Here is a 12,781-nt window from a genome sequence, read left to right on the forward strand (position 1 = left end):
TATTACCATTACTTGTAAAATAAGATTATGTATTAAAACTGTGGTTTATTTTTTTACGTAGATGAAATTTAATGATTCATAGGATGGTGTTTGTATTTTCAGTTTGAAGTTTTCAGAATTTCAGTAGCTTTTGATGCAGTTTATTGCCTGTAGTACTGAACAGTTACTAATATGGTGCAAAACGAGCAATTTTCAATATTTTAGTAGTCTCTATATGTATCCATAGACAGGATACCTGAAACCATGGATAGTAGAGAAAAGCTTGTGTGCCCCTCTTAACAGACTGACTCCAGGCTCGTCATCTCATTGAGATGCTCTTATATTCTTAATTTCTATTAATTCTTATAGTTTCCTAATTTTTTTTTTTTAATTGTGCCCTATTCCTCTGTGTGTATTGGGTGAATAGATTTTATAAAACATTGTCACTTCACAATATAACTATGTTAAAATCAGAGCATTTACACATTCGAGATAGAAATAAAAATATAAGCATTGATTAAAGTTCATAAAGGCTTAAGAGCTTCTACCCGTGACTGAAATGTGTTTATAGTGATTTTATCATTGTTTTTTGTTCATATTTGGTCCTCATAGAAGTAATTTAGCAATGTACCGACAGCAAAAAATACTAATCATCGGCAAAATACCGTCTATGTTGAAAAAATTTGAAAAGTTATGTTGAAAAGTTTGTACCCATTAAGGTTGTAAAGAGTTGAAAGAAAAATTGACTTTCTATAAAAAAAATATTGTATAGTTTGTTAATCTTCTGAATCTGAACACGTTTTAGAAAACTAACTTGATTCCTGCGAATCAGCAATTTAGGTAAGATTTAACAAGATTTTGTGCCAGTTCTGTATAAGTGCAGGCCGTGACAAACTGAAAAAATATTTAGGGGACTAATTCGAATTTCTTAGGAGCCAAGCATGGTATTTTGCTGAAGAAAAACTGTCTTAAATATTTAAAATAAAATTCTTTTTACTTTTCGTATGTTAAAAGATGCAGCATGATGAAATCGAAAAATTTTGTGCCGTCCGTAGTATCTAATTTAGAAATTTATTCCAATTTAACAATAGCATTTAGAAAATTTTAGGCTCTAATAATTTTGTGTAGTTGCTATGGCAACCTGGTCAGTCCTGATTTAAAGTGTTTGAACTACAGATAAAATACAAACAATAGGTGATGAGAACAATTTGAAGTACTGCCTTAATTTCTGCTTCTTGTCCCAGGAAAATTGGACAAACTCTGCTTAGATTTTTCTGAAAATATTTGAATTTTCTTTTACTATTAATTTCAGCTTGTATATTATTGTAAAACGGGAATGAATATTTAAAACCTTTTGACTACTGACAGTACTTAAAAATTACCATAAATTTTTTAACCGTGTAAAACATCCCTTAAATACATTGTTGGGTGCTTGGCATTTTGAGTGTAAAGCTATGTAACTTTGATTACTAGGTGACAGCTGAAGTGTGGGATAACTGGTTTTTTTAAATGTTAATAAAATTCAGATCTTTCGCCCCTGTAAAAGTGTTTATTTCATTACACTTTAGTGTAATGCAGTAAAGCACTGCTTCCCACTAAATCTATAAAACAAATAATAATTTTCTTTGTAGTGAAATAAATATTCATGCAGTTGTATTATTTAACATATTTGAATTGGTATTTTGAAATTTTATTGCAAGCATATATAGTGATGAAACTTAAGTACCAGGTTAATTCTGTACTCAGATGGCAAAATGTTATAACTTTCTTTAAATTTCGTGATCGTAAATTTGTAAATAATGTTTTCCCAACGTGGAATAGGGTGGCTTTTTTTTCAGCTTATTACAATTTGCCTCCATTGTTTCCTCATAAACTGAAAGACAATCTTACCAGCTTCTAAAATTTTAACAAACAAGACTTTGGAATGAGAATTTAATTTTTTGGGAAAAGTGACTTAAAACATTTTGCCATCTGAGCACAGAATTCGTTGTGCACTGAATATTTGTTTTTGTTTTCAGGCTTTGATTGGAACAAAAATAACCATTCGATCTAAAATTTTATTTTCTCATAGTGGAAGGGTTAAACTAATATTTTTTTCTGAAGTTTTTTCACCCATTCTGTGAAAATATTTTTGAGCGTGACGTGTGTGTGTGGAAAAAAACTACTTATTGGTAGTTCTAATGATCGGTCAAGTGACTGTACATACTAGTTTTGAAAGCCATATCATATTTATATATTTGTTTGAATATGGTCAAATACAAGTGTTCTGATTCTTCCCCCCCCCCCTGTTTTAATTTGAAATCTAGTTGAAATGCTGTGGCGTCGTAGGTCCAAACGATTATATAAATGACACGGTGAAAGTAGTTCCGAAACAATGCTGCAAAGAACAGGTTGATCCATGTCTACCTGGACAAGCATATCAACAAGTATGTTATATTTTTATAGTGTTAATACAAAACCTGTTGTTTTTAGATAATAAGTGTGTGTGCAATGGATTCCACTTATGTTTTCGAAAAGGAAATGGGAGGAATATTTCAAACAGGAAATGTTAATGCGAATTACAGTTGGGACCATGAAATATATATAGGCCATGGCCTCAACTGACCTTAATTTACCTTTGCCAGCACAGAATCTTGAAGTCAAGTCAGAGCTTGACAAATTAAAAGAAGAAAAACTTTTTCCTTCGGTCGAGCTATTAGGGAAAGGGTGTTGAACTGATAATTTCTGCTTATGCAATCTGTTACAAATTACTCATTGTTGTCAATGCAGGGCATCTTACAACTATCGCTCCTCTCATTGTGTGTGGTTTTTTTCCATGCTTTTATTACATTGGGTAGTGTATTATGATCACACTTTTGTGATCTTTTTATCTTTTTATTGCCATCTTATTTTTGCATAAACAATTAGAATTGATTTGAAATTGCATTGTTTATTGTGAATACAGGGGTGCAAGAGCTGCACCAAAAGAGTTCTCTTGTTGCAAGGTGCGTCGAATCCCTGCATATTTGCGTCAATTCCGGTTCGTGGTGTGGGTTGTTTCGAAAGTGCAGACCAAGTTTTCTGATTCCGACAGCAGGCATAGATCCAAAAGGGTGAGATCGTCCATCCCAAGAGCTGACTAATATGGGAAAAAAATTTTGGCCTTAAAATATGAGTCAGTCGAATGAACCTACACAAAATAGATCACCTTCCGACACATTGCTTTGAATCTGAATCCACGCCTGTCCAGCAGTCAATACTGATTGGAACAGTGAAATAAGTGTGTGGTCATTCCTTGTGCTGGTAAACGGTGTGCTGGCTGTCGGAATCTAAAAATCTGCTTGCACTCTGACACGATGGCTTCTGCTCTTGTAAGCAACGTTCCCTTTATTTTTTTTTCCTGCTCCGTTATTTTTTGTCTGTTTACAGTTTAAAAAAAATGCAGTCTGTGTAAAGAAATTATTTCATTTATGCACGTTCTATTTGGATGGCGTTTTCTTCTGACGCGGATCACTACTTAGCGCTATGATTAGTCCGGTACTAGTGTTTTTCACGTGGAATGAAGTGCACGATCACTTGCACCTCCTCATTCCATTTAACATTGTTCTAGGCTTTTCTGCTCTGATTTGAGCGAGCCTATTACGCTACATGTGGTAGTGCTTTGCAACGCAACAGGGGTCTGTGTGGGCTCAGGTTAATACAGATCAATAGTGTGCTTAGTAGTTTTTCATATGCAGGATGCGTTTTCAACGAGTGCACCCAGAGAGCTTGTTTTGGAAAGTTTTGTCATACGTGCTGAAGGAACTCTGATACGACAAAAACATTGGTAGGGATCTAAGGTTGCCAGGTGACCATATATACGACCCGAAAGAACATGCAGAGGGTTGGATTGGGATGGATTGCATTGAGGGTTCAAAGTCCATTTTTACTCCTACTTCAAGGTTTCTGCTTCAAAAATGAAAGCTTGCTGTTCCAAAATGGACGAGGGGCATTTGCATCCCTGTGAATAGCATCCATTATGGTTGTAGGGGAAATGTCTATCTTTGTTATTGTTTTCTACTCTCAAATAACACATATTTTGATTTATCAGACTTAACCCTTTAAGTGGCACAGGAATCTCTAAACTTTTTAAAAATGTCATTTTTTTTATATTTCAGTAGGCTATTTTCAGCACGTGTAAAAGCAAGGAGTATAGGGAAAATGTTTTATTTAGAAATCAGCTTCAAAAAATACCTGGGTTTGTCAGTGTTAAAATAAGAGGCTTTTTAAAGAGTGAAGATATTTTGTCTGCTGCTTAAAGATTTGATAAAAGTTAGTTTTTCAGTTCTGATAAAGGGATTATTCTAATTGAAAGAGAGATTGGTTTTTTACTTCACTGAAAAGTCTTCGTAGGAGTTACTTTTATTTGATCCAACAAATGATATAATTTCAAACTGTTAAACCAAGTCATTTAATTTTTTTTATTTTTGCTCCAGGGTTGCTTCAAAACACTTGAAGAGTATTTGAAAGGAAAGATTACTATTGTTGGAGGTGTTGGCTTGGGTATCGCAGCAGTTGAGGTAAGTTTTGTATGCAATTCCAAAATGGTTCATTTATTGATAAATTTTAACATTGACTCAATACCATGTAAAAAAATATGTTCTTGACGAAACTTTAATGGCTTTAGGCAGTGTTTCTCAAACTTTTGTCTCTCGTGCCTCCCTTGTCTAATTCACGGTTTATCTGTGGCTTCCCCAGACTAGTTTAGCAGATATTTTCATGTATAGAAGAATCATTTCAAACCGGTGTCAGATTCAAATCAGCACCCCAAAATCATCCTAAAATCACTGAAATATCTGAGGATAAAATCAGTGTTGAGCAGTGTTATCAATAATATCTAGATTTTCTGGTGAAATGCCAAGAGATGAAAATAAAAATAAAATTGTCTGCTGGTAAATATGGCTAATGACAACTGACATATTTATACCTGAATTTAATAACGAGATAGCATGTCATCGGACAATCATTTAGGTGGTTTATCTAGCTATAATTTGGCCCAGACACCGCACATATTCATTTGGTCATAAAATTTATCCTTGAAAGCAAATTTTAATAATTTTAAGCATTTTAGAGTCCACAAAATGTTGGAAATCTTGTACATCTTATGCAGATTTTAAAACATTTTTTGTAATCACCAGCTCAATAGTGATTTTAAGAGCTCCCTAGCAGTCAAATGATGAATGACCAACGGTTTAGTTCAGGGTAAATGACATGGAAGTATTGCATGAAACTGTAGGTACTGGTCTAGTTTCTATGTACATGAAAATGCCATGGCATAAACTTTTTGGAATGAAATGCAATTCCGATTTTAGTTGGAATAGTCAAGTTCAGTGGTTCCCATTGTATTTCCTGCAGGAATATATGGGGGGAGATAAATGAAGTTTATGAAGGTTTATTAGGGTAGTGGTTTGAGCCACATGACAAGTTTGGTTAAACTGCTGGTGTAGTTAAATTTTTTCCAGACTTGGACCAGATTTAAAAGTAATTTTTGTTTCTTAAATGAGACTATACAGTCAGACCCATTTATAAACAGAGCACTCATTTTTAGTGAAAATACTCGTTAAATCTGGTCATTAATTAAACCATTAAACCCATTTTCAAGTCAAGAAAATCAAATTTCAGAAGTTAAGTACTTAGGAAGTTAAGCATACTAAGGAGTTTTTATCAGATTATCTCAGTATGACATGTAAAATATTTAACATTTTTCTAGTAACTCGATAATTTCTATTTAACTTTTTGATGGTGGAAAGTTTTGCTTTTGGAAACTTTTTTTCTGAACAATAAAGAACATAACACATAAAGAAAAAATTTCACTAGTGATCGTCACACAGTCTGTCCGGAAAGTTGAGCTAGGATTAAATTAACCATTTTTAAAATTTATTGGTCAGTTTCCCCATCTTTATTTTCCCATGCCCATTTCTCCCTTCTAGATGAAATGCTGCTATTCCTGCACATTGACAAGCCGAAAGGGGTGCTAAACCTTTTTGTCAAACCAATTGATTGGCAGTTATCTCTCGTCAAGTGCATTATTACTATTTTATTAGAGCAGTGAAAGAAACTCCTAACAGTTTGCACAATCAGGTGCAATTCATCTCGCAGATTATAAAGAAAATAATGATCAATATCACTGAATTAGGGGCTGGAACATTAGGTACACAAACTGTTACAGGTAGACAAAAAGAAACATTAAGGAAAATTTAGAGTATTCAGAAATCAAATGCATACATAATCAGATGCAACTCATCTACCAGATTAACATGCCCTTCACAGAGACCAACAGTGTACTAGAGAAGAAACAATACCCTTGTGTGAGTGGTGGGAGTCGTGAAGCTTCTAGAGACCTATTTTTCTTGATAAACCTCACTCTTTGGCCAGGAAAAAAAATAGGTGCTTCATTTCACAGATTAGGGCCCTTTCACACGGAGCGGATCCAGAAATTTAAACTATTGGTATATACGGAGCCTTTCAGACGATGCGGAATGCGTCCGCAACTTGGAAATGTTCGTGTGGGTCCAGATGGCATCCACATGCGTCAAAACCTAAGTGCGGGCTCCGCATCCACACAGAGCCCGCACATACAGGCTTTGTACATAAGGTCATATGGAGCTATTCATACGACGCTGGTCTGAGTCGAACTCACTTGCATCTTTGACTATTAAAGATGATTTTGCATCGAATTTTTTAATTATTTGCCATAAATATCCTTAAAAACACCATATAAAGGTCCCCGTTCATCAAAAGGATTTACCCACATACGTGTATCCATCCGTTTCCTTCTGAGATAAAGGAGATATAGCGACTTTAACTGCCTATGTGTTACATATTTTAACAAAGATTTTTTATTAAAATTATTTTAAAAAATTTTATGGCACAAAAAAGTTCCATGTTAAAGTTAAATAGCCATCAATTATATATAAATCCTAAAAGCTCCTGTTAAAGTACCGTATACTGGGATGACTTAGTGCTAATTTTTGAGGCTTTTACTTGGTATCTTCCCTTATGGTTTGCCTAGGCTGCTGGGGATTTTACTAAAGATAGGCTCACATCTCAGCTTTCGATTTCTGAAAACGGGGTGAAAACATGAGTCTAATGATGCGGTCAAAACGCCGGCAAATATGTGCTCATGTGAAAAGGGATCGGCATCTGCTCCATGTGTAAGGGGCATTAGATGTGCCTGACGAAGGGTTGAATCTGAGCTACTGTAAGCCCTGCTCGTTAAAAGCAATAGAATTAGCATGAAACTGAACAAACTGATTACTGCATCAGTTTGTTCATTAAATCCAGACCAGGTCTGACCGTGGTTTAAAAACCGGAACAATAAAATTTTTGAGTTCGGCCAATTTTCCTTTTTTTTTTATGACTGTTATTAACCAGTTGGTAATGCCATGCAAGATTTTTTATTTTAAATCTTCAGTTATTGCATCTTGTAGTTTAATTTTTAAAATGTTTGTTTTTACAGTTGCTCGGAATGATATTTGCCTGGTGTCTGGCGAGAGCCATCAAAAAAGAATATGAAGGAGTGTAAATTTGCTTTTTTCTCTCCCACTCAATTTTTTTTTTCTGCCAATACAAACGAGATTGTGTTTTTGAAATGTAATTTTTTTTCTCTCGCTGTTTAAGGTGCTTCAGGAACACGAGACTGTGTATAAGTTTTGTAAATTTTACATGAGTGGACTTTTTTTTTTTAAATGGTTATGTTAACATGTGCAGCCAGTTGGTAATCAGTTCATTATTATCTGTAAATGTATATTTTCTATTTTTTTAATGCTGATACAATTCTGTTGGCTTAATATAGTTTGGTTACCCTTCAGAGATGTTCAAAATGTTTCATTACTTCTGGTTGCGGTCCGAATCTGTTTTTTCATCCAGAAGTTTCATCCTTGCCACCTTCCAAGTTCAAAATTTTCTTCCCAATAGCAGTAAATGCAGTGCCTTTTGGAAAAACTAGGTACATATGCAACCCTTTTCTGTACACGAGACCAGTCCAGTGTTGTACTTATACCAGTCGATTCTCTGTACATTGGGATTTTATGTATCCATATATTATTCCGCCACTTCCGTTACTTTTAGCCAGTGATATCTCTGACTATCAAATCGCCAGTTTTACTTATGGGGAGCCTTACTTCCGTATAAGAGGTATTTAACGATTTATATGTACATACATCTGCTCAAAAAAAACCAAAGTGCACCTGTTCTATAACCACATTTTAATAACTATAATTCTTTCTCGCTATCATTCTGCATTGTTATTGCTTTTCTTTTTCGCCCATAATGAAACGGCCCAAGAATATTGCACAATTATATAATATAAATGTATATTTGCATCTTTGTCCATTTGTACTGGGAAGATGGGGAAAATGTTAATCGTTGATGATAGGCTTGTGTAAAATCGCAGTCTATTTTTAACATGCCAAATAAAAGTATTAAAACGCTAATTGCGAGGAAGTCTGATACTCATCTGGGACTGATTTTTATTTTTAAGCATTTTACCGAAATGTGTTTTGTGATTTATTGGACTGAAAATAACGGCTTTTAGTGCTTTTAAGAGGGTTCCTTCTATTTTATTTTGACACCTTTTTCTCCTCCTTCTTGTGCCCAATTAAAATTTTATGGCTTGGATTTTTGATGTTTATTTAAAAAAAACCAGTGAACAAAAAAAATTCCCGCAAGCCCTCCACGTGTGAATGTATACACAAGCATCAATGTACTTATTTCATAGTTGTTTGTAAGTAAAAAAACATCTGTATTCATAGTGTTTGTAAGATACGTATATTATTCATCATATGCGTATATTCTTGAAAGTTGATCGGAATGTAAAAGGTAATAAAGGTAAATTTCTGTAAGTTCTTTTTTCCCATATCTGTCTTGGTTTTTATTTTATTTACTCTATTTTGTTTGGCTGAGACCTATACAAGAGGATGTGGAAGTTATGTATATGATTGATGCAGGAAAATTCTGAAATTGCAGTACAATCTATGGGGCTCCCACTCGTCCTAGTTTCTCGGTTTTGTCTTACTTTCTAGTTTTTGTCCTATTTTTTTTACCAAATCCTATCGACAAATTTGTGTAATTGATTTTAATTGAACAGGAAATCATTGATATATTGCCAAATATTATAAATGTTAAATGCAATTAATGATTATGCCAAAGTATATTTTATCATTTTTAAGGTTATTTGGGAGGGGGGGGGGGTGGTTGTATGTGGACCATTTGGTTGATTAAATTTGAGGGTTCAACTAGTAGTCATTAAAAACTTCTGTCTGGATGGGAAAAATAATTTTGTATTTATTGCTTCATGGTCTTGGACAGTAACTAACATTCATCATTTAAAATTACGGTGCAAATAGGTGAAACAACAGTTTGCATTTCAAAGAAGTTGGATACATAGGCCTATTCTAGATTTCTGATGCTACCCAATAGCATTCAGTTGTCTTCTGTATTTTTAAGGCATAAACAATATTTACAATGCTCAGCGAAGAGCTAGAAATAGAAGTGCTTCGTTTGTCAAAAATGGTTACACTGGCATTGAGCAGTAAAATGTGAACAAATCCCTTTAAAAAATTATGGACAACGCTGTAAAACTATCTGGTTCACCTTGCCTTATTTATATCGGATCTTGTAATCTACACATTTTGCACACTGTGCTTTTGAAAGTGGTCTCGAAGGAGCGTCATCTTAAAAAACGTATGTCTTCAAAATTTGCTGTGCATTGCCGAAGAGTCTGCAAGCTCTGCACTTTGGAAGACTCCAAAAAAGAATGTAATATGATTATATGAGGGGGGAGAGAGAGAGCAAAGAATTATCTGTGGTTGATAGTGTACTGTTTTGTTAAAAATTGGTTTTGTAACCGTCATTTATCATTTTGCTTTGGATTGAGTCAATCTTATAGGAAACTGAAATAGTGCTATGAAAAAAAATTAAAAATTAAATTTTTTTAATTTGAAATTTTTTTCAAAAAATAATTTTATTTTAGGGATTTTTTCATTATGCTATGATTATGTTGTCTGAGGGGGGGGGGGTGTTACCCTCCCCCATCCTACTTTTTAGTCCTGTGTTTTCCTACTTTTTCTCATTTCTTGAGTGGGAGTCCTGAATCTTATATATAAATGTGAAAGTATGTATGCTCTTTATACAAATCTACAGTTTTAGACCGATCGTCGCCAGATTTTGCATATATACCAAACAGGTCCGGGATTGAACTGTAGGCTACTTTAAAAGTTCGTCAGAGCTGGGCAAATGCCCGAAATGGGCAAAAAACTGTTGGGCAACAATGGTTTCGTGGCCTGAACAATCACTTTCGGAATGTTTACTTTGGTTACCAACAATGTGTTTCAGACGGGAATATATGCCTTTACAATGGTTTGTCACACCTTTAATTCTGTTATTGTAACAGTTTATTTATTTATAACGGTTTGTCACATTTCCAGTCCTCCCAGTAATTGAAGAAAACCCGGGAAGTGCGCTGGGTATTTCTGCTAGCCTATATACAGGGTATCCTGTAAGTGCTAATGTGGCCTTTATCTTATCAACCGCCCATTGTAGAGGTATAGTTTCAAATTAAAAATGCTTAAAAGGCGTTTGAATAATATTTGCTGCACAAACTGGACGTATGACGTCGCTAACAAGAGGACAATAATTACGATGACAAAATTGGGAATAAAAATGTTTAACGCCAGCTGATGAACTCAATGCTTGCCTTAAATCATCAACACTCTGGCACAAAGTTAAAAAAACTATCATTATCCACTAACATGCGAGTTCAACTGAAAAATGACTCGGCACTGCTATAATTTTCACGTCAGTTGATCAAACTTGGCAATGGAACAATTCCCGTAGAGACCTAAGCACTGGACTCATTACATTCCCAAATGGATTTTACTATTTTTTAAACTCGGTTCAAGAACTTGCAGACAAAGTCTTCCCAAACATTGAACAAAATCACAGAAACCACGAGTGGCTTTGTGAGAAAGCAATTCTGCCATCAAAAAATGACAGTATGAACAAGATCAACGAAAAAATCCTAAAAATTATTCCGGGAGACTCCACATCTTACAAATAGGTTGACACAGAGCAGACAGTTCTGTATTCTGCAGAATTTCTGAACTCTGGATATTCCGGGTGTGCCAGCACACAATTTGGCCCTCAATGTCGGAGCACCTATAATGCTTTTAAGAAATTTGGAGACACCGAGACTCTGCCTGAAGAAATTGCCCAATTACATCATTGAACACTGATTCTAACTGGATGTGTCAAAGGAGAAGACGTCTTCATTTCACGTATCCCAATTATCACTGAAGAAATGCCATTCACTTTCAAGTGATTACAGTTCCCGATTCGTTTAACTTTTGGCATGACAATCAACAAAGCGCAAGGCCAGTCGTTAGCAGTGGCAGGTATCAACCTACTTGAGCCCTGTATTTCTCACGGACAGCTTTTAGTTGCCTATTCGCGTGTTTGTAATCCCAAAAATTTGTACATCTACACACCAGAGGGAAAAACAAAAAATATTGTGTATCCACAAGCGATTGCTTCAAGTTTTTAATTAAAATATTTAAAAACAAAAGTAATTTTTTCTTACTTGATGCAGAAATTTTTTTGATTAAGAATTAATAAGCTATATATACGTATATAAATTTTTTACGGGGCGGGCAACGTCGCCGGGTATCAGCTAGTCTATAATATTTGGTGGTAGGTTGTTTCAGTCGATAAGAGTTCTTGGGAGAGAGATATAGAAGAAAAGTTCTTGATCTCTAACATAGAACAGCGTGTAACAAAATTTCAAGTTAGCAATGTAGTGGTTGAAAAGTACAGTAGATGCCAGTCTTTATTTTTTAAAAGGTGGCATGATGGGCATGTGCCAGTACGCATGGCCTCGTACTTACCTTCGGTTATACACTCAAATAATAATGGTATACTAAACGTGTTGCATTTAGTCTAATGAAATGAAAAAATGAGATGGTTCAATTAATTTTGTGAAAAACCACTTGCAGGATTTTCTGTGGTTGTTGAAAGTCATGCTCTAGATGTAATCTGACATATGCTGGTCTCTCGCCTACCTTTTATTTCTGTTCCTTTGCTATCACATCTTAATGAAACATCTTCCCTCATTAAAATGGCCCCGATGGTCTGGGAATTTGTCCTAGCAATAATGAATTCTCCAGGGAAGCTTGTTACAAAGTTTGGCAATTATTTGTTTAAAATTGGAGCAGGGTATATGCGATTTAAAACACTATTTTTAAATCGCAAAATTTAAATTTCATGTTTCCTCTACATAACTTTAATGATATTGAAGTAAAAATAACGTGGCATGGTATTGATATGTTTTTATTATGTTTTTCATGGGTTGATATGGTTATTGATATGTGGCAAAGTTCTTAATTAAGAGAAGTATAGATCTTTGGGGTAAATATAGACTTAATCCGTAGATACAGTGCAGAAAGAAAGCTGCTGTATATTTCTCTAGATTTTGTGCATGGAAAAAATGCAGAAAAATATAGGGAGCTAAACTTATATCACTTAGCTAAATTGCACAAAGTATTCTCAATTCTTTAGTATATGGCACTAGGGTTCTCCCGATGAAAAAACAGCGAAATTATTTTTTGTATGAAGCCTTGAGTTCTATGCCCTAATTGCTTATTCAAAGTAATAGATGTACCAACATAAGCATCGTTGGACTTCGGACATTTTATTGAAATTTTGAATTTGATCCTTTTTTTTTTTACCAAAACGCATTAAATCTGTGAAATGTGTAAATTAATGTGTCAGAAACACGTCATATTAAATG

The 12,781-nt window shown here is 34.6% G+C and overlaps 1 protein-coding gene across 1 annotated transcript in view; it reads left to right on the forward strand.

The window, feature by feature from the left end:
• Positions 1-8,840, forward strand: part of LOC149075036 (CD63 antigen-like) — a 29,229-nt gene extending 20,389 nt beyond the window's left edge. The window contains exons 5-7 of the mRNA XM_089246052.1: positions 2,286-2,405; positions 4,434-4,517; positions 7,457-8,840. Of these exons, the coding sequence (XP_089102178.1) occupies positions 2,286-2,405; positions 4,434-4,517; positions 7,457-7,522 (270 nt within the window). The 3' untranslated portion in view covers positions 7,523-8,840. The remainder of the gene's footprint in view (positions 1-2,285; positions 2,406-4,433; positions 4,518-7,456) is intronic.
• The last annotated feature ends 3,941 nt before the right edge of the window (positions 8,841-12,781 follow it).

Source organism: Pholcus phalangioides, unplaced genomic scaffold, assembly GCF_987345545.1.
Source record: "Pholcus phalangioides strain wild (caught in Gottingen) unplaced genomic scaffold, Ppha-v1.0 ptg000016l_1, whole genome shotgun sequence".
Taxonomy (NCBI): Eukaryota; Metazoa; Arthropoda; class Arachnida; order Araneae; family Pholcidae; genus Pholcus; species Pholcus phalangioides.